General features: G+C 39.4%; 1 protein-coding gene across 12 annotated transcripts in view; it reads right to left on the reverse strand.

Annotated features, from left to right (window-relative positions):
- Window positions 1-20,452, reverse strand: part of DNM3 (dynamin 3) — a 573,184-nt gene extending 552,732 nt beyond the window's left edge. For 4 of the 12 annotated variants that reach the window (XM_049715538.1, XM_049715553.1, XM_049715531.1 and 1 more), the window contains exon 1: window positions 19,033-19,414. In XM_049715538.1, the coding sequence (XP_049571495.1) occupies window positions 19,033-19,193 (161 nt within the window). In that variant the 5' untranslated portion in view covers window positions 19,194-19,414. Of the gene's footprint in view, window positions 1-19,032 lie in introns of all 12 variants that reach the window. The other 8 variants (XM_049715524.1, XM_012532983.3, XM_049715544.1 and 5 more) reach the window with 8 other exon arrangements.
- Between the last annotated feature and the right edge of the window lie 1,634 nt (window positions 20,453-22,086).

Genomic DNA, 22,086 nt, shown 5'->3' on the forward strand with positions numbered 1-22,086 from the left:
CAAAAGCATTCTAGATTGAGGAAACAGTATGCGTAATGACACAAGGGAAAGAAATTTGCACAAGGAATGTTCCAGAGAATGGTACCTACAGTGTGTGAAAGGAATGGAAGATTATGCTGGAAAGTAGTTGGTGACCAGATCATGGAAAGCTTTAAATGTCATGCCAAGGAGTTAGGATTTTATTATGTTGGGAAAAGGAGCTGATGATGATTAGAGTTGTGCTTTAAGAGAACTCTGGCAAGAGTATTTACGATGATTTAGACACAGGTTGACACTGGAAGAACTGAGGCTATTAAACAAGCTATTGTAATAGAGCAGGCAAGAGGAAAATAAGTTCAGAACTGAGACAACAGCGACAGAAGTGGAAAAGCACTGAGAGAGTAAGTACAAAGGCACCCTGAAGTAGAAACCCTACATTTAGTTGGTGTGGGGAGTGGAGAGTTGAAGAAAATATGAAAGTTTTAAGACTTGTTGATTAAGAGAAGTCCATTAATACACATAAGAAATGAGCTATCTGGGGAAGATGATGAATCTATTAGTGAAAGTATGAGCATTTAAGTTGAAATTTCAGCATGCATCCGCAATATGGGAATGGGATCCAGGCTCAAGATTCCAAAGTCACCTGCCAAGCTGAACCCTGATAATGAATAAGATCACAGAGGAAGGAAGCTACTACAGGTTGTTATAAAATATGAGAAATTGCTCTTGCCTTAGCTCTAGAGGAGACTGTGAATATGAATGTTTCTTCCTCCTTTCTGGTAATAAAACTAAGTGATCATATTTCGCTTTTGCCCCTACCAGGCTGTTTACATGCGTTCAAGTCCACTATTACGATAATTTTTATGTTTGCAAATTTTCTATTCTCCATTCTTTGGTCTTACCGTAGTTACTTTTTCTTTTGTCCTGCTTCTTCACTTCTAATCTTTATTGTTTCATTTTATGTGTCCAATATCTCTATAAATATTTGTTGAAAAAATGAATGAATATAGGAAGCCACCTCAAATCCTCAGTGGAAAAACAGGATATAAATAAATCTAAATTTAAAATGGTTTTATTTGCAGGGATGATAACTAACTTCTTATAAATTAAGGAAATGTTTCTCTCCAATGAAGAAAACTTGCTAGATTTTAAACATCTGTGTTTTAAAAGGGGAATTAAGGAATGATCAATTTCATTATAAAACAATTTAGCCTCGCAAAGATTCTCACTCTAAAAATCCAAGCTACATGCTAAGAAAAATTTTTCAAGAATTAGAAACTTTTGGCAAGCAAAATCTGAAGATTAAAGCATCTCTAATATAGTAATGCAAAGTGTTAAGAAAACACTATTTACAAATATTCAATTTATATACCATTTTTTAAAGAGAGAAGATACTGAATAAACAAGCCACACAATGACAACTCAACAATAAATGTTGTACCCCATTCCAAATTGAGGTGTTTGTACATGTATATTATGTATATTAGCTGTGATCTCTTTGTGCTTTTCTTGGTTCCAGCCTAATAGAAAAGTCCCTTTTCCAAGCTCAGGGGCCTCCACTTAACACTATGTTTCCACAAGTCCTGTCTGTTCTATGGACAACTGGGAGTTTGTCCTCTGCCCTGGCAAGCCTTATCATAAGCTCTGTTAGCTCCTTTCAACCAGTTACCAGGTCCTGTCCTCCTCACTGGCACAACTCCTTAATGCTCAAGCAGCTGGAGACCTTAATGGAAAATATGCAGGTTAGGTCCAAATATACATATTTTCCTTCTACGCCAAATGTATTCCTCCATTCATCCATCCATGGGTCCAAACCAGGGAACCTACAAGTCATCCTGAAGAAACATTACCTTTTGGAAAAACAGCTTTCATTATAGGTCTTTCAAAATCTGTCTTAAATGTTATGCCAAAAAAAATGCAGCATTTTAAATAAAGCAAATGTCCTTGTGATCCTTGCATGGAGACCATCTCTTGGGCATGTTTTGCTACATGTAACTCTTTGCTTAAGCACTATTTTTAAAGCCCATTTATTGAGGAGTCTATGTCCTATGTCCTAGACATTTAGACTTTTTAGACTTTGAAAATGAAGACTTTGCAAATGCAAACTTAGAAAGCCACAAAGTTCAAGAGCCCTTGGCTTTTTGTACACACAACACTGCCTTTCTGGATAATTCTTCTTTATTCAAAGAGCTCATCATCAGTTCAACAGAGCTCTAAGAATCTCCAGTCTTTCAACATACATTTAGTGAGTATCTTCTACCTGTGAGTTTAGTGAAGGCTTCCAAGAAGAGATGAAAGCTGTATCTTGAAAAGTAAGTCAAGTTAGGCAGGCAAAAGGGAACCCAAAGAGCTTTCCAGGTAGATAGGAATATGTGTTAAGCTATGGAGACATGAAAGGCCTTGATGCTTTTTCTAGGAACTCTAAGTAGTTCAGCAGGACTGAACACCACGGTGAACGGGAGGAGCAGCAGGAGAGGAGAATGGAGAGAGGCAGATGGCAGATCATGAGTGAAACAGTGTATCATGCTAAAAAGCTGGGTAACAAAGACTTTAACAGTAGAGTAACGACAAAACTTGCATTTTAGAAAATCCACTTGTTTTTGACTTATGAAAAGGACAATTTCATATACATTTTGAATATAGTTCTCTACTGAACTCACACTCCCATTCCCTCAGATATTCTTTGCCTACATTTTCCCTTCTTCTTTCTATTCCTCCCTCTCCTTCCCACTCTACCATCAGCTAATGCTGTCATTTATCAAATTGGAACTTCCCTATCCTCCCCCTATCAACTCTATGCACCAACTTCTTTATCCTTTAGTTCCAATGGATGAGGTGCCCCTCCTCCTCTTGTAAGAGGCTTTCCACCACAGAACCTCTGGATTCCATCCCCCTGCATTTTCCCAAGGCTTTCCTGACCCTCCCTCCTGTCTTTCTTCCCTGTATCATCTATGTCTTCTCCTGGATCATTCCCACTAGCAAACAAAAATGCTCTAATACAGGGGTACCCAACCCGGACCGCACAGCAGGAGGTGAGCGGCAGTGAGCGAGCGAAACTTCATCTGCCGCTCCCCATTGCTAGCATTACCGCCTGAACCATCCCCCCCCCACGCCCCCGGTCCATGGAAAAATTGTCTTCCATGAAACCGGTCCCTGCTGCCAAAAATGTTGGGGACCGCTGCTCTAATATCTCCCATCAAAAAAATGTACCCTCCCAAACCCTGTTCCAGCTTTTCCTCAGAAGAGTTGTCTATGCACTCTGTCCCCACTTACTTCCCATTCCCTTCTCAACTCACTCCAAGTTGAGATTCCTACCCCTCCAATAAAACTGCTCTTTTCCCTCAGTTCTAAACAGCCTCTTGATTTATCTGCTACATCTTTGGTCTCTCCTTGGCTCCCTTTGCAGGGTGCCTTTCTTCGGCTTTTCTTCTTTTTCCCCTCTTTCACATATCCTCTCCTGAAGTGATTTAATCTAATCCCTAAGGTTTTCTTTTAATTGAGATATAATTCACATAACATAAAATTCACCCTTTAGAAGTATACAGTTCAGTCATTTTTAACATATTCACAATATTGTACAATCATCAGTGCTATCTAATCCCAAAACATTTTCATCACCCCCAAAAGAAACCCCATACCCACTAGCAGTCATTCTCCATTTCCATACCCTGCCTTAGCTCCTGGCAACCACTAATCTGCTTTCTGTCCCTATGGATTTGCCTATTCAGGACATTTCATATAAATGGAATATGATATGTGGTCTTTTGTGTCTGGCTTCTTTCACTTAGCATAATGTTTTCAAGGTTCATCCACATTGTAGCATGTATCAGTACTCTATTCATTTTTATGGCTGAATAAAGTTTCATTTATGGATATATCACATTTTGTTTATCCATTCATCAACTGATGTGTATCTGGGCTATTTCTACCTTTTGGCTATTATGAATAATGCTGCTATAACATTCATGTACAGGTTATTGTGTATACTTAGGTTTTCATTCTTGTCGGTGTAATGCATAGAAGTGGAATTGCTGGATATTATAACTACATTTAACTTTTTAAGAAACCGAAAAATTGTTTTCCAAAGTGACTTTACAATTTTACACTCCCTTCAGAAATGTATGAGGAATCCAATTTCTCCATATCCTCATTGAAACTTGTTATTGTCCATCTTTTTCTTTTAATCATACCCATCTTAGTGCATGTGAAGTGATATTTCATTGTTGCTTTGATTTGCATTTCCCTAATAGCTAATGACACCGAGCATCTTTTCATGTGCTTATTGGTAATTTGTATATATTCACTGGAGAAATATCTATTCAAATCTTTTGCCCATTTTTAAATTGGGTTATTTGTCTTTTTATTAAGTTATAAGAGTTCCTTATATATTCTGGATACTAGTCCTTTATCAGATACATGCTTTGCAAAAAAAAAAAAAAGTCTCCCATTCTATGGGTTATCTTTTCATGTTCTTAGTAGTGTCCTGCGAAGCACAATAGTTTTTAATTTTGAAGAAGTCCAAGTTATCTATTTTTTTTTTTTTTGGTCTCTTGTACTTCCAGTGTCATAGCTAAGAAACCACTGCCGAATCTAAAGTCATCAAGATTTACACTTGTGTTTTGCTCTAAAACTCTAAGAGTTTTATTGTTTTAGCTTTTGCATTTAGGTCTTCAATACATTTTTAGTTAGTTTTTGTATATGGTTTGAGATAGCATTCCAAATTCTTTTGCATGTGGGTATCCTGTTGCCCCAGCACCATTTGTTAAAAAGGCTACTCTTCCTACCCTGCACTGAATTGTCTTGGCATTCTAGTCAGAAATCAACTGACCATAAATGTAATAGTTTATTCCCAGACTCTCAATTCTATTCCATTGATCTGTATGTCTATCCTTATGCCAGTACTATACTATTTTGATTACTGCAGTTTTGTGGTAAGTTCTAGAATTGGAAAGTGTGGGTCCTCCAACTTTACTGTTTTTGTTTTTGTTCTTCCAAGATTATAATACCATTCTCATAAAGGGGTCCACATGAAAAAGGCAAAGAAATGTGAAACACATGGTAAATGTGTGTAGGGCATGAATCACAGTTCAGTCAAAGCACAACAGATAACCTGGAGAAGCTGGGCCATTCAGGGCATTTTATGCCATGCCAAGAAGCTTAAATTTTATGCTATTGGCATTAAGAGCTGAAAAGTTTTCACTAAGATAGTGACACCATTTAATTTTAATTTCATATCAATCATGCCATGGCTGTGTGGAAGTTAGATTGAAGGGTTACAGATGGGGAAGGCATTAAGTATATTGCTATAGTCCAGAAGATGAATGATGATAACTTGAACTCAGTTAACGGTTGTAGGAATTAAGCATCACTGGTAATAGGAATTAAGCATACATAGGTGATTAACTTCAGAAATACTTAGAAAGCAAATTAAGCTGTTTGGAGATCATCAGTGACCTTGGCAAGGGCAGTTTCAGTGTACTGATGGGAAAGGAAGACACATTTCATTCCTTATCCACAGCTGCAGAAATAATAGAACTGTGAAAGTAGTGATTAGTAGCTCCCAAATCTGGCTGCTTATCAGAAGCACCAGCAGAGCTTCTGGAAAAACACTGATTACTCTGGTTTAACTCTAGACCCACTGAGTCAGTCTCCATGAGTGGAACCCAGGAACCCATATTTTGACAAGTTCCTCAGGTAAATCATACACACACATATCTATATACTTGCTTTGGGAAATGTTGAGATGGACCATTCTTTCACGTATTAATTATCCCTTGTAATTCAAATCTACTTGGTTCCTGGGTTCAGAGAACAAGAGTTCAGATAGTAAAAGTTGGAAAGATAGTAAGGGAAGGAAAGAGCTAAGCTAACACAGCTGAAGAGGGCAGATGTTAAAACAGAAGAATCATAAGTACATTTATATCATTAAAAAAATGGAAGGGAATTACATCTAATATCTTATAATAACCTATAATGGAATATAACCTGAAAAAAAAAGAATCACTATGCTGTACACCTGAAACTAATGCAACATTGTAAATCAACTATACTTTAATTTAAAATTTTTTTAAATAAGTAAAAATAGTAGAGAAGTACAGGTGAGAGAAAGGATAACTCAAAAACTAAGGCACATGGGCTATAAGTATTAGTTTATCAAGCTAAGAGCATTATTTCAAATACAGTCAATATTATCTCATAAGTGTCAAATAGAAGTATTTCTAAAAGCCATGATCTTTATGCCCAGTACCAACCCATCTTAAGTTGGGTCAACAGTTTTCTTAGTGAAAATTCAATAAAAATTAAGTACATAAAACACAATTGTGCAAGATACTATGGGGAATACCAGTAAGGAGTTTGCAGTCTGCCTCAGGGACCACAAACTACAATAAGTCAGTCAGAAACCTTGAAGAGTTAAACAGCATGGAACTAAACTTAGGGAACCATCCCTAAGTCATCGAGAGGTCAGAAAAGGCTGCAATCTGTGACTTTTGGCCCCATCTCAACTTATCAAATTCTTAGACTCTCCTGCTCATCTCAAACCCTACCTCTTTGATGAAATCTTTCCTGGACTCTCCAAAGAGATGTGATATTTTCCTTTAACCATTCAGACCACTCTGTACCTCTAAAGACACCCAAATTCTATCTAAACTTCCATTTCCAATAATAATCATAAACACATAACTGTTGCTATGTGATAGCAAGAATCTTCAAAGTCAAGAACCTTCAGAGGCTCCACCTGCCTCCCTTCTACGCCATGCCAAGAAGCCAGTCAGTCTTTAATCCCCAGCCTCTATCCTTCTGGTGATGGAATACTTACTGCTTCACAGGCAATTCATTCCATTTCTCAACCGTTCTGTTGAGCAGTCTCCCTTACGTTAAGTTTAAACCTGCCTGCCTATAACTTTCACCCATTTGTTCTAATTCAGTCTTCCAGGGACATAGAGTCAATCTCCAATTAACAGGTCCTCAGATATTTGGAGATATCATCCTGACCCAGCCAAGTACTTTCTAACAAATGCCTTGCATAAAAATTGTTAGCCTGGTTACCCTGATAACGACAGCATGGTGCATATCAATCCTGTACCCTTCTGAGTCACCAAGTTCTTTGAAGGAGCTGTTATATACATAGAGCCTCACACAGTTTCTGGCATGGAGTGGACTCTCAAAATATGACTGTAAATGACTCAGTAAGTGAACAAATCCACCTGCTATTAGAATTTTCAAACGTATCCTTTCACAACTGGTTTAATCATCTACCTACAACCAAACAAGTTTATTAAACTCTCTCTGCCCTCAAAAATCAAATAAATGTAATATAAAGAAAATATAAACTCAGACATAATTTGTCAGATATGCAGGTTAAATGAAACATCTTAATAAATAAGAAACCTCAGTGAGAGAAAGACAATTTTTACTATTTCTACTATATGCACTCTTGAAATGTCTGAGTTTTTATCACATATACATATTCCTTTTTCAATTAAAAGACAGTCAATTTAACAAAATATTAAAATTTCTTCATTTTAACTCACCTAGAGAAATAGTATAGTATAGTGTAAATTTTGCCTTCCATAATACAACCTACTATTGAAATATAGAATTAAATAAATGACTAGAGGTAACATTAATCTAGTCCAGAGGCATTCAACAATTTTGAGGACAACCATAGTAAGAAATACATTTTATATTGCTGCATGGTAAACATATACAAATACACAACTAATACAAAAGTTTCACCATACAGTGCTTATCATCACTACCTGGAAGGTACTCTGATACTTTTTTAAGGCTGTTGCAACCCACTAAATTGATATCACATCCCACTAGTAGGTCACACCCACAGTTTGAAAACCTCGGATCCAGTCCAACATCCACCCCATCCTCAACCAATTTATTGATGAAGAACATATGCTTCAGCTTGGATAAATGTATAGAATCACGTAGTTAATTCATTCATTTAGCTCCTGCTATATGCCAGCATTGTGTTATGGAAAATGACCAATGAAACACAGCTCCTGACTTCATGGAAGCTGCAAACATTTGGACAGAGAGACAAGGCAACCAACTGTACAGTAAGATCCCTGTTCAGTGAAGTATGAACGAGGACCACTGAAGAGGGGCTCTAAATCAGACAGGGAGAGCTGCAGAAGACCAGTGGGGTGACAGTAAAGACCAGACTAATCCTAGCTCTCCTTGCTTTCTGCCATGTTGCCTCAGCTTATCTGCGGTATTTCTTTAACAAACATCCAGGGAACACCTACAGTGGGTGTAAATCAAATCCACCTCAAACTAGATAACTCACAAATACTCCTAACTCCCTCAGCAGTAAGGTTCCACTGTGTTCTTTCTTCAAATCTTTTCTCCTCCTTTAAATATATGGAAAGAATGGACCTCAGTTTTATTAACTAGGTAACAGAAACAGACACACATACACACAAAGCTCTAAGCCTCCTCTGGATAACCCAAAGCTATTCTTACACAAAGCTTCTGAGGCATACCTAGCAACACAAAGATAATGTAATACCAAATGGAATTAGTTAACTAGCTCAGAGCTAAAATTGGAGGTTAACAGTTGTGGAAATGTCAATCAAGTCAGGATATGAAACTTTCCATTGAAAATAGAGTCACTGGGTATTAGTTCAACACCTACTGCAAGAATTTTGATACTTCTCTAAGGTCTAATAGCACCAGACACTATTATTTTTCTATCTTACCTCCTGATCCCTTGTCTGTAGATCATTTTTGCTCCTTGGTCTTAGCTCATATTCTTGCTAAGTCTTCCTGCTTCTCCAATCAGACTCTCTCAGTTGTTTTTGCCACTTCTAGCTCCATCTTTGCCTACAACTTCATCTAACATTTCCAAAAGATAAAGATATGCTAAGAATGGTTTATTCCACATCACAGAATCAAATACTTTGCTTAAAATTCATCCTCTAGAACATATGAAAATAATTTCAGCAAGATTCATTTTAATTCTATTATCTCTATGTTATTAATTCTACTTATGTTCATTATCTCTGGTATTTGCCATTTAAACCCTAGCATGTCACTTAAATTCTTCTAGTTCAATCTTCTACATTTCTAAATTGAAGTTAATAAAACATGCCTTCACTATGCTCTCAGGGATATTGTTAGGATTAATAAAAGAATAAATGAAAAGTACTTTGGAACTCTTGGGAGGGAAGAGTATACAAACGGGATTTATGTTGTATATATCTGTTTAAAGAAAAAAAAATACCCTGGGGTTATGCAAAATGTGGACAATGCTTTCTTTTAAAAAGGTCCAAATATACTTTAAGTTAGTCTGATCTAAAAGTTAGTATTTTGATGCAGCTGTGATTTTTCCCACATGCACAAAAAAGAGAATTTGCAAATACACATTACTATCTATTTTCTCCTAAATTTGCTTTTGTTTCAGAAAATACCCAGTCTAGATAAAAAACTTAAATAGCTATCATTTATTGATTGCATTATCATAGACCAGGCACAGTACTATCTATCCTCTCTTCTAAATTGACTGTTATTTTTAAAATAGTTGGAAAACGTCCATTCTAGATAAAAGACTAAAGCTAATAACCATTAAATGGGTTCTGGTAGCAATTCCAACATGGGGAGGTGGTTTTCCACACCGACAGTAAGCAGTACGCCGGACACCAGCTGGGTATCCTACAATTCAACTCAATTCTGACACTATCTACCTGGAGAAAGCATCAGATTTCACAGGTTGACAGCTCAGTTCCACAAGACCACTCTCTCCTGCAACTTCGGTCACCAATCACAAGCCCAGGTTGTTAGGTGTGTTTCTAACCCACCAGCTACAGACTGGATGTTCCCATGACCTCCTCCTTGATTCAGTCAACTTGCTAGAGCAGTTCAGAGAACTCAGAGAAGCATTTTACTTATTATATTACTGGTGTATTATAAAAAGATATATATAAATCAGGAACAGCCATATAGAAGAGACATACAGGACAAGGTATGGGGAAAGGGTGAGGAGCTTCCATGCCTTCTCCAGGTACACCACTCTCCCCAAATCTCCACGTGTTTGCCAACCCAGAAGCTCTCTGAACCCTGTCCTTTGGGGGGGGTTTTATGAAGGCTTCATTACAGTTATGATTGATTAAATCATTAGCCACTGGCAACTGATTCAACTTGAAGCCCCACTCCCCTCCCTAGAGGTTGGGGGTGGGGAATGGGACAAAGTTCCAACTCTCTAATCACGTGGTTGGTTCCACTGGTAACCGGCCCTCATCCTTGGGCGCTTTCCAAAAGTCACCTCATTAACCTAACAAAAGACACCCTTATCACCTTCAACACTTCGGAAATTCCAAGGGTTTTGGGAGCAGTGAGCCAGGCACTGTGAACAAAGACCAAATATATTCGAGAATTACCATGTGAATGACATGTCATGTGAATGACAAAATATATTTTTTTCTTATAAATCACAATATTGCAGCAATCATTTATTATATGCTTATTATGGGTCATACGCTTTACATCATCTTACTTGGAACTCACACGCACATAAAACAATGAAGTCTGTATTATTGTCCCTATAATGCAAATGAGGAAATTAAGTCTCAGTGAAGTTCAGTGCCTTGCTGAGGAGCCATGTGTGTATCCAGTATAGAGTCAGCGGTGGGACGGACACACCTACCAGCAAAGCCGGCACTCTATCACCAGAATATGATGACTCCTTTTCAAATATTGGCTTTTTGAGGATCTAAGAAAACATATATCTTAAGTAAGATTAGGTACCCATCAAATTACTTATTTAAATGAATTAGTCTTTTCAATTTCAAGCCAAGGAAATTATAGACAATGAGGTCCTTCAGAAGCCCTACTAACTTCTAATAGGTGTGTAAGTGTTATTCCCCGGGGATATCATGACCTTGAAGCTCCGGGAAATGAAAATAAGACACTGTCACAAAGAAGCACTGAGACACACACACTTTAAACTCCTGGAAATAGAGAATCTTCAGCAGGGATGTTAGAAGAAAAACAAAATCTAAAGCAATCCTGTATCATTCATAAAATCCATGGACCAAATAAGTCATCCTTTTCCTCAACAATTATCTTGCCTTTCTTGTTAACATTAAGAATTTAACGCAACATTAATGCTTGTTGAAACTGTTAAAATAATTTCTGTGACATTGATGGGCCTCACCCAAAGAATACAAACACAAAAAAAGAATATTAAACAGGCAAACTGAAAGGTAAGGATTTGCTGCCCAAATATGTATCTTATTTATTATTTCTTTTAAAGCATGCTCACTTGTTTTGTTTCTTATAAATTTATTTATTTATTTTTATTTTTGGCTGCGCTGGGTCTTCGTTGCTGCGCCTGGGCTTTCTCTAGTTGCGGCAAGCAGGGGCTACTCTTCGTTACAGTGCGTGGGCTTCTCATTGTGGTGGCTTCTCTTGTTGCAGAGCATGGGCTCTAGGCACGCGGGCTTCAGTAGTTGTGGCACATGGACTCAGCAGTTGTGGCTCACGGGCTCTAGAGTGCAGGCTCAGTAGCTGTGGCACACGGGCTTAGTTGCTCCGTGGCACGTAGGATCTTCCCAGACCAGGGCTCAAACCCATGTCCCCTACATTGGCAGGCGATTCTTAACCACTGTGCCACCAGGGAAGCCCCAAATATATATCTTAATTTTAAAAACATCTCACCCATTTCTTTAAATAGTAACCTTTCCATTTATATTACTTATTCATACAGAACTTTTCAGAAGCTTTCCTCGGTTTAAGCAAGGTCAATCAGTGACCAACCCAGGCACAACTTTCTAGATATGCCCACCTGGTGTGAAAATATTAATATTGTGTGAAAACATCCACTATTTCATGTAGTCTTTTCCTGGGCCCATCTGTTTCCTAAAAGTTACAATTTACTCTAGAATATATTATCTCAGCCAAATTACCTGGTCTAAGCCTGAGAAAAATCCTGTTCCCTGTCTCTTTACCCTATTGTGTATGGGGGGAAAAAAATCATTGCTGGTCTACCATCAAGAAAAGTAATGGAAGGGAGTATCAAGGAGGAAAGAGTGGTCCAATGGAATGGAATGGGAAAAGGAGGTGGAGAGGATGAGAGGGAGGCACTTTAAAACAATAAGAGGAGGAAGAGAAGATGATGAACTGCCATGGGGCTCCCAGTTCTGAACACCAAGTTCCAAACTCAACTGTGATTCTATTTCTGATCTTGGGCCAATCTCTTGTTTCTCTGCATCCTAATGTAGCTCCAAGAAGTGACCAAAATTAAACCAGGAGAAAGTTTTTTACAGAACCTAATGAAAAGCCAGTCCTCACTACTGATTTTAAAAAAGCTAAGCCAGCTATGACCAAAAAAAACCAAAATTGCCAACCTGGTATTAATAAACCTTCTAATTTTTTGGAACAGTTTAATTCAATAATACAAATCATTTAGTATCAACCTTCCCTTTGCCTTTACCCTCCTTTCTTTCTAAATACATTCTATTCTCAGGTTTGCCTTTAGAACATTTTCCCTGACATTTTGTCTTCCACTTGCTCTACTACTTTAACTAAATGCCTTATTCTTAAAGAATAGAATTCCATCTCCTTAAAGATCCTTAGTGAGTCTGATCTATCCCGCCTATCTCAATGCATCCAGTTATATTTTTAATCTCTCCAACCTCTTTTCTTTCCTGCTACTCTTCTCTCAGGCCCTCTCCAACATACAGTGTTCTTTGTGATTAAGTGACAGTCTAAATTCAATGCCTTGTTGTCAAGTCAGACACTGAGACACAGATCACCAACTCCCTGCTTTGACATCGATACTTCAGTACATGCAGCCTTGAGCTAAAATGATACCGACTGCCAAATGACACCGAAATCTCAAATACTGTCTGCTTTCCACTATATCACAATTCATTTTCAGAATTGTAGTTTTTCAGAGTTGTTTTCTTTTTCACAAAAATAAAGTGACATAGTAAAAATTTTGTCCCATTTAGTTTGCATTATACCCAACTGCCTTCATTTTACAAACTCTTTTAAAGTTGTGGTCTCAGAGCTTATGCTGTCAGTTCTCTTTTTATATATACATCAGCTCCTATACATTTATACTTCCTTCTACGTTCTTACCCAGTATACTTAGAACTCAGTAATATATGCTCATTGACTTCCCTTGCCCACATTTCTCAAGAGTATCAATAGGAGTCATATCCAAGGCTAAATTCCAGCTTGGCACTTGCTAGCCATGTGACCTTGTACAAATTATTTGTCTCTCTAACCCTGAGTTTCCTCCCTCATTAACATGGGGATGTGAAAACAAGCTACAGAAGGCACGGAATGTGTATAACAGGATCCATGCCTGCAACCAAGTAAGGTGAAGCAAATATTGGCCTCCTTCTTCCTTCCACTTTATAAAAATGTGTTTACTATAACATAATCCTTTAGAATTTTTAAATGAATGCTAACTGTGAGAAAAAGCAAAGCAGACTTAGAGATAGGCAAAACTTTGGCCATATAGAAAATAAATTGAATTGTTCTATACAGTACATTAGCTCAGAGTTCTCTTGACTTGGCTCTGGTGGAAGAAGAAAAAAATCATCTATTTCTTTTAGCTGCTTGCAGTCCTCTCTTAAAATTAATCATAATAAGTAAAACAGCATAATTTAACTGTACTTATGAGCCCTAGCACCAAGTACTTACTACCTAAGACAAACACTAATATACTAAATGTATGTCCCATTGGTAGAGAGCCCAATAGCCTACCTTCTAGAACAGCTAACTACTAAGTTTCCATTCCTCCAAAGTTTTGGATGACGCCTACCCAACTTCATTCTTTTTTTTTTTTTTTTTCAACTTCATTCTTGAAGTTAATGGAGTGCATTTTTTTGATATCTGTTAATCATAAGTAAATTTCAAAACAGAGATATCCTATGAAGTCCAGTTCACCTAGGTATATTGCTTCTAACGAATTACTGATAATTAAGTTGATTGTTATAGTTAAATCCTACCAATTGAATTTATGATAACCTAAAAGTATATTACATAATGTGAATTCAGCAAAAATATCTTTGCAATTTCAGGTTTTAGCAATTCATTGTTGGATGAAACAAAGTTTATGTTTCTGACACTTCAGTTAAATAGACCCTTGAGAACCATGAAGTATGATTTTCAACAATTATCACATTTTAATTGTTAGCACCCATTTATCTAATAACTTTAATACTTGGAAGCCATTTGTTGAAAAATAGTCACTAATTCAGATGCTTTGATATTTTTAAAAATCTTTTCCCTCAATACAAACCTATTTCTGAATTAAGAAGTTTACTAATATGCATGCTCTGTGCCTAATCTTACTTGCAATTAGAGAACTCTTACCTCAATTTTTAATACTCTCTTGAAATCAGTCAAAGGATTTAAGAATAAATCAGTATCTATCGGGGGCTTCCCTGGTGGCGCAGTGGTTAAGAATCCGCCTGCTAATGCAGGGGACACGGGTTCGAGCCCTGGTCTGGGAAGATCTCACATGCCGCGGAGCAACTAGGCCCGTGAGCCACAACTACTGAGCCTGCACGTCTGAAGCCTGTGCTCCACAACAAGAGAGGCCAAGATAGTGAGAGGCCCGCGCACCGCGATGAAGAGTGGCCCCGGCTTGCCACAACTAGAGAAAGCCCTCGCACAGAAACGAAGACCCAACACAGCCAAAAAAAAAAAAAAGCCTACAGAAGTGGTTATTCTTTAAAAAAAAAAAAATTAGTATCTATCTAAGACATATAAATGACTTTGGATTTTTGAAAAATTATCTGGTCACGTCCATTCAACAATAGCATTAAATGGCTCACTTTTAAGGTTCTCCTGTGAAACAACTCTAATTTGATAATCAACATACCCATCTTTAGAAACCTCACGACTAAATAAATAAACCTTATATGACATTCCACATTGAAATGTAGTCCCCTCAACATAGTCACTTTATCCTTTATTTGATCCCCATTAGTCAAAAAAACCTATTCTACTTGTGCAAAATTGAAAGTCTATTTACCATTTAGGTTAGAATAATGTGAATCCTCTGGCTATATAATAAGCATTGAAGAACTAATGTTTCTAACAAGTATGTCATTAAAAAACATTTACACTTTAGCAACTAGTAGTACAGTTTTCACTTAACACCTCTATCAACAAGTTATATTCCCTAACAACACATACTCAAATAAATAACCCAATTATATCCTACAGCTCCCTTCAAGAATGTCTAATATAGATAAAGAAAAAAACTTATCTTTTAACTAATGTTGTTTCTGCCTAAGGGGTTGCCTCAAATCCTCCGTGAAATGAGGCAAGATAGACATACATAAATAAATATGAAATTATTAACATAGCAGTTTCTTATTATTTTAGGTGGTGATTTTAAGTGTGATCAAAAAAAGAAGTTAAAAGTATTTATCAGAGGAACTGGTAAATCTCAATATGGAGGGGGTTTAATACAGCACAGAGGTTTTAGAGCACAAGTATAGAGCCCAGATACCTCAAGTTGAATCCTAGCTCCACTGTTTTTATGTTAAATTTGCCTTCAGCAAGTTACTCAAAGTCTCTAAATCTCAATTTCCTCCTCTACAAAACAGAACTCTTAAGAGTACCCTCCTCGGGCTTCCCTGGTGGCGCAGTGGTTGAGAGTCCACCTGCCGATGCGGGGGACACGGGTTCGTGTCCCAGTCCGGGAAGATCCCACATGCCGCGGAGCGGCTGTGCCCGTGAGCCATGGCCACTGAGCCTCCGCGTCCGCAGCCTGTACTCCGCAACAGGAGAGGCCACAACAGTGAGAGGCCCGCCTACCGCAAAAAAAAAAAAAAGAGTACCCTCCTCTTCAGGGGTTTATGAGGATTCAATGAGATTATCCATGTAAAAGCACCTAGAATAGTACCTGATACATAACAAGTACTCCATAAATGTTGACCATTATCATCAACGTCTCACTGCACTGTTAAAAAATAAAGGGGGGTGTGTAAAAGTAGTTGAATAAATTCTTCTGTACACAAACCAGACCAATGGGCAGACCCCAAGCCATCTAGTGAACCCCTATATTCAGACCATGAGTCTCAGCTTCTATTCATTAGACCTTAAGCTGCCTCTCACTGAGATCATTATATCTCATCTGAACACCCAAAAGAACAATCTGGTTACTCACACTATATTACATTAATATGTAAATTCATCACTTCAGCAAGAAAAATCACAAACAAGTAGTTCATTCATGATTCATTTTATTCATAATAATCTCAAACTTGTCACCCCAAAATTGGATTTTAGAGCTACAGTTAAATAAACTAACCCATTCACATCCAAATTCACTCAGTGGTGTCAAAAAAATCAATATAAACAAACAAACTGAGAGGAGAAGAGACGTTTAGTCCACTAAACATGAAATGTTAAATATTAAGGAGAAAATGCATCATTATTTTGAAGACCAGCTTAAATGATGAGCAAATGCTTAATTTATACAAGTAATGACCCCTTGTTTTATGACTGTGTTCAATAACTGCACAGAGGTCAGAGTCTTAAAATGAAAACAGCTACATGTAAAAGAGGAAAGTTTCATTCTTAAAGAAAAGAACCTTATCTTTATTGGAAAATTTCTGGATAATAAAAAGATAAAAGGTTATAGTAGAATACGAGTAGTTTTTTCCACCTAGGATGAATCTCCTAACAAAATAGAGAATTCCTTTTTCCCCAAGGTTGGTTTATAATTAGAAATTAGATTCCTCAATAATTCAATGACCGAAAACTTTATTAAAGTCAAATGACCTTTTTAATTAATTTTCTCGTAATATATAAGCTCTGCTGGCAGGTGTCATCTCTACAGATAATAAAGCATTGCTATATTTACTAAATGAGTTTTTCCCTTTATGTCCATCCTTTTCTTTGACTTGACATTCTTACAGTAATTAATTATTGGTAAAGCTTTAAAAAGTATAATAAATTACTAGTGTATTCTGGTAAATGACGTCCCTATTTTTCATTCTATCATAAAAAATGTTCAAGCTACAATATTTTACTCTTCCAGATTTTTTTAAATTCTCATTTGAAATGAGGATAGTTAATGAGGAAAAATGTTTACAATTTTATTACAGCATTAATGAATATATTCAGGATTTGAAAATCTGAAGAACAGAATTAAGATACATGCATAAAATTGACATTAGGTTCAAAAGCTCTTGCCACAAAAAGTGCATTTATAAAACAGACTCATCCAACTAAATATATGAAAGATGCATAAAATATGGTCACTGCATTTGAATTACTTACAATTTTAATCTTCAAGTATTTGTTTAAAAAACAAAAGTAGCTAAATGACAAGTAAGGCATACTGTTAAATGCTCTAGAGTTTGAAAACCCAAAAAATGTTGTCATCTAAACCTCACCTTCCCTATAGATACCACTTTAAATTTAGTGAATTTCATTGGCAATAAATCAAAGAGAGTAAAACCCTTAAGTATGTGACTGTTCTGTGTACATGTTTTAAATCACATATTCATCCATCACTTCACCATAAGTCTATGATGACGTAGGCAAAATGCTTTACCATCACTTTTCTCATCACTCAGATTAATGATAAAACCAAGCAAAGTGATTAAGTGACTTAGTCAAAGATACCAACCGTCAGCAATTTTACTTTTTTTTAGTTGGGTTTCTTAGTTTTCTAGTTCAACAGAAAAACAAACAACAAAAGAACAAAAACCCTAAGAGTATCATCTGAGAGACAGAGCATCATCTGAGAGAAAAGAATATACACTTTATGGATACTAGCATTCCCAAAGGAGATATAGGAATATCTAAATTTTACACATCACCAAACACTAACAAAAAAAGAAGAAAAAAAACCCCAAAAAACAGGAACTTTCTGAATACCAAATAAAAAGAGTAAAGTACAATCTCTGTATTGTACCCTCTCTGGCCCACTCTCTCGGCTGTTGTACATTTCTACCTGGTTTACTGCTAGAAAACAGATTTCGGCTTTCATAATGCTTTCTAATGGGCTTTTCTTAGCAAATGTCTACACTGCTCAGGCAAGGCCGTTAAGGTAACTTAATCTCTCATGAATTGCTCAATGGAAAAAATGCTGATTCCCAATTTAAAAATTAATTCTTTAGCTTTTTCTGAATTAAGAGTAACTACGAAACCTGTAACTATAATTTAGATTCAGCGTGTTAACTTGAAGGCTGGCAGGACAAATAAAAGCTTAAGGAACCGAAGATGATGCTGGGGGAGGGGGCGCAGAGAGAGTGCGAGAAAGATGCTCGTCCCTTCCGAGATGATGCAGGAATGACATGGCACCTGGACAACACAAGTCCACGTCCACCCCCCTCAGAGTCTGTGCCTCGGTTTCTCTGACATATGCCTGGATCTGTGAATAGGTGCACACGCGAACACACCACCTTTTATTCTTCGACTTCTAGATAGGAGAATGGTGGGGAAGCGTCGCGGGTTAAAGCCTCACCACAACAAACGATTTCTTTCTCCTCGTACCCCGCCTCCCCTGCTAGGGGCAGGCGACGACTGTCCCGAACAGTAGACAGCTGACAGGAGCCGAGAATCAGGGCAAGAAGGAAAGCATCTCCGGTGGGGGGGGGGGGGGCGCGGGGGGGGAGGGGCGGGGAAATATACCCCACAGCCTTGCCGAGAGCCTCCGGGAGGCTGACTAGAAAAGGAGGAGGATATTGAGCTGGGAAAACAGAGGGGGACTGCGAAGCTCCCGGGCGCGCGACGCACCCAGGCTGCCCGGGGCTGGTGCACATCGGGCGGGGGAAGTCGATCCCGGGGCGGACCCCCTCCCCCGACTCCCAGACCGGAGGACCAGGAGGAAATGGCTTTGTATAGCAGGATGAAAGGCAGACAGGAGAACCGCCAGGCAGGGAGGGACAGAGGATGCCCGGAGCCGGGACGACCCCGCCCGCCTCACAGACACCTCCGCTCCTCCCTCCGTTCCGCTGCAGCCCCTGGTCCAGCCTCGTGCTCCCGCCGTCCACGCTCGAACGGCCCGGAGTGGGGTCGCCCCCACCCCCACCGCCCCACCCCCGCGCCCTGCACACTCACCTGCCCACGAAGTTCTCGAGCACCGAGCTCTTGCCGGCGCTCTGGCCGCCCACCACGGCGATCTGCGGCAGCTCCAGCAGACAGCTCTGTCCCAGCGAGGAGAAAGCGTCCTGCAGACGGTTCACCAGAGGGATCAGCTCCTCCATCTCCCGGTTCCCCATTGTGCCTGCGCCGCCGGCTGCCCGCTAGACCCTGCTAGTCTCTGCGACCTGGCGAGTAGCCGGGGCCACGCAGCCCTCGCCGCCGCTGCCGCGCTCAGTTCAGTCAGCCGGGTCCAGTCAGACGTCGGATCCCGCCACTGTCCGGCCTCTAGTGCGCTCCTGACAGAAACGGCCCCAAAGCGCGCCTGCGCAGGCGAGCGGGGGCGTGGCCTGGCCCCGCGGCAGCGCCGCCCCGCCCGCGGCGCGCTGGGCGTCTGCTTTGCCCTAGTATTCCCAGCCAGACATCCCGGCGCGGCGCGCACGCACTGCCTCCCAGCTGCGGCCAGATGCCACCGCCTCTGTCGTCTGATTTCAAGGTTCAGGAGCAGAGTTACAGCACTTGGTCAGGGAATGGCACAAAATCAGCAGCAGCCGGCGGCACTGTTCCCTTTCAGTAGCTACAAAGCCAAAGTCCAGTGGAAAGCCCTACCAACGGTAACAAGTCCGCACTGTCGCCTGCGGCAGCACCTCGGCTGCCTCCACCAGTGCACCGCCTCCAGAGTGCACCTCCCAGAAGGAAATCTCTCGTTCTCACGCCCCACTTCAGAACCCTGGCTCTTCCTGGGGTAGCCGGCCTTTTGGAGTCTAAATTCTTCAATCTGACATCCATTTCAGGCCCTGCGTAGTCTGACCCTACTTAATCGTTCAACTTTAACGGCTTGGTCCTCCCGGCCCCATCTAAGGAAAGGTGGAGTCCGTTGTGCTTACCCCGCACCACTCCTCCTCTTCAATCTACCAAGCTCATTCTGTCCTTTGCGACCCCTCATGCCATTTCTCCTCTGATCTCCTTCTATAGGCTCTATCAATAACCATGCACTCTGCACCCATTCTCTTAAGTTTAGCGAACTGAGACTGTATGTAGGGTCCTGTGCGTTGTGATGGCGACACAAAGGATAAATACATGCTTCCCTTAGCCTCCTTAGAGGGATCCTCTTTTCAAATACTGATACTCCTCAGGATTTAATTCATGGACCTTTTAGTCTACCTGAGGACTTCCCATGGCTTTAACTACACATAATGGCTAGGGACTACAGAATCTAAATAACTAGCCCACCTCTCTCTTCTGGGCCTTAGACTATATTCCCGTTGGTCCTAGACCTCACTGCCTGAATTAATTTATCCTCACTTCTGACTTAATTTATTCAAATCTGAACTCATCTTTTCTAGTCTCAACACTTAATGCTATAAATTTTCCTCTAACCATAAAAATACTTGTATAAAAATGTCCATTATAACCAAAAAACCAAGAACCCAAACGTCCATCAAAAGGTGAATGAATAAACAAGTGGGATATATGCATTCAGTGACAGATTCTCAGCAACAAAGAGGAGTGGATTCTGATACAGCAACAACTTTGTTGAATCTCAGATGCATTATGTTGAATGAAAGAAGCCCAAGTACGTATTGTATGATTCCATTTATGTGAAGTTCTGGAACAGGCAAAACTATTCTACAGTGACAGAAGTCAGAGCAGTGGTTGCCTTTGAGGGGTGGGGATTGACTGCTAGAGGCATGAGAGACTTGTGGAGGTGATGGAAACGTTCTATATCTTGATTTGAGTGTGAGTATACATTTACCAAAACTCATCAAACTAAACATTTAAGATCTGTGCATTTCACTGTAAATTATACTTCAACTTTAAAAAAAAGAAGAAGAAAAACAGAACACATCATCTTCTCCAAGGTAAGTGGGATGTCTGCCCAACAGACAGCAATGTCTGCTTTTTCTAAGAATCACTCCTCCATCTACCATATGGTTGAAGCCAGAGCAGTCATAACAATAAAATGGCATTAGGGCAACTAACTGCTATGGCCACAGCCTGATGCACCAGGGGAACACTGACTCATGCTGTATCAATCAGAGACCTTTCCAAGTACTACAGAATTCAGAGAGAGAAAGAGAGAACTATGGAACTATGGTTAGTAATGTTTTCATCTACAGAAGGGAGATGCAAAAGATGCTGCTCTTCAGAGAGAAAAATTAAAAAATACAGAAAGAGAGGAGCAGAGAGAAATCCTAAGGTACTTATGTCTTCATTCTAGTTAATTTCTGAGGCTCAGCTATGAAGAGTACCACCCAGTCCCAGTCCAGAATCTGGAAGTCATTCTAACTCCCTTTCTCTCTTTCTCCCTCATCCCCTACCTCAAGTTGGTTCCCAAATCATGCCCTTTCTACCTCCCTGGAACCCATCTCCTCCTCCTTTTTGCTGTCAGTGCCTCATTTTTACTGTGATTGGTTGAACAAACACCTTCTTCTATGCTTCCCATGTATAGGCACCTTGAATAGATCTTCACATTGCACTTGACACGTTGCATTGAGTCTCTAATTTGCATCTTTCTCTTCCACTAACATAGTAGGCAGAATAATGCCCCCCCAAATTATGTCCACATTCTAATCCCTAGAACCTATGAACATCTTACCTGACATGGCAAATGGGACTTTACAGATGTGATTAAATTAAATAGCTTTGAATGGGGAGATTATGCTGGATTATCTGGATGGGCCTGGTTTAGGAAAAGAGAACCTTTACCAGCTATGTCAGAGGGAGACATGACTACAGAAGAGTAGTTACAGAGATGCAACTTTGCTGGCTTTGAAGATGAAGAAAGCGGGGACCACAAGCCAAGGAATGCAGGCAGCCTCAAGAAGCTGGAAAAGGCAGGAAACAGATAATCCTTATCCCCGAGAGCCTCCAAAAGGATCAGAGCCCTGCCAACACCTTGGTTTTAGCCCAGCGAGACTACTGTTGGACTTTTAATCAACGGAGCTGTAAGATAATAAATTTGTGTTGTTTTGAACGACTATGTTTGTGGTAATTTGTTACAGCAGCCATACAAAGCTAATACAACTAATG

The sequence above is a fragment of the Orcinus orca genome, chromosome 1 (assembly GCF_937001465.1).
Source record: "Orcinus orca chromosome 1, mOrcOrc1.1, whole genome shotgun sequence".
Lineage (NCBI taxonomy): Eukaryota > Metazoa > Chordata > Mammalia > Artiodactyla > Delphinidae > Orcinus > Orcinus orca.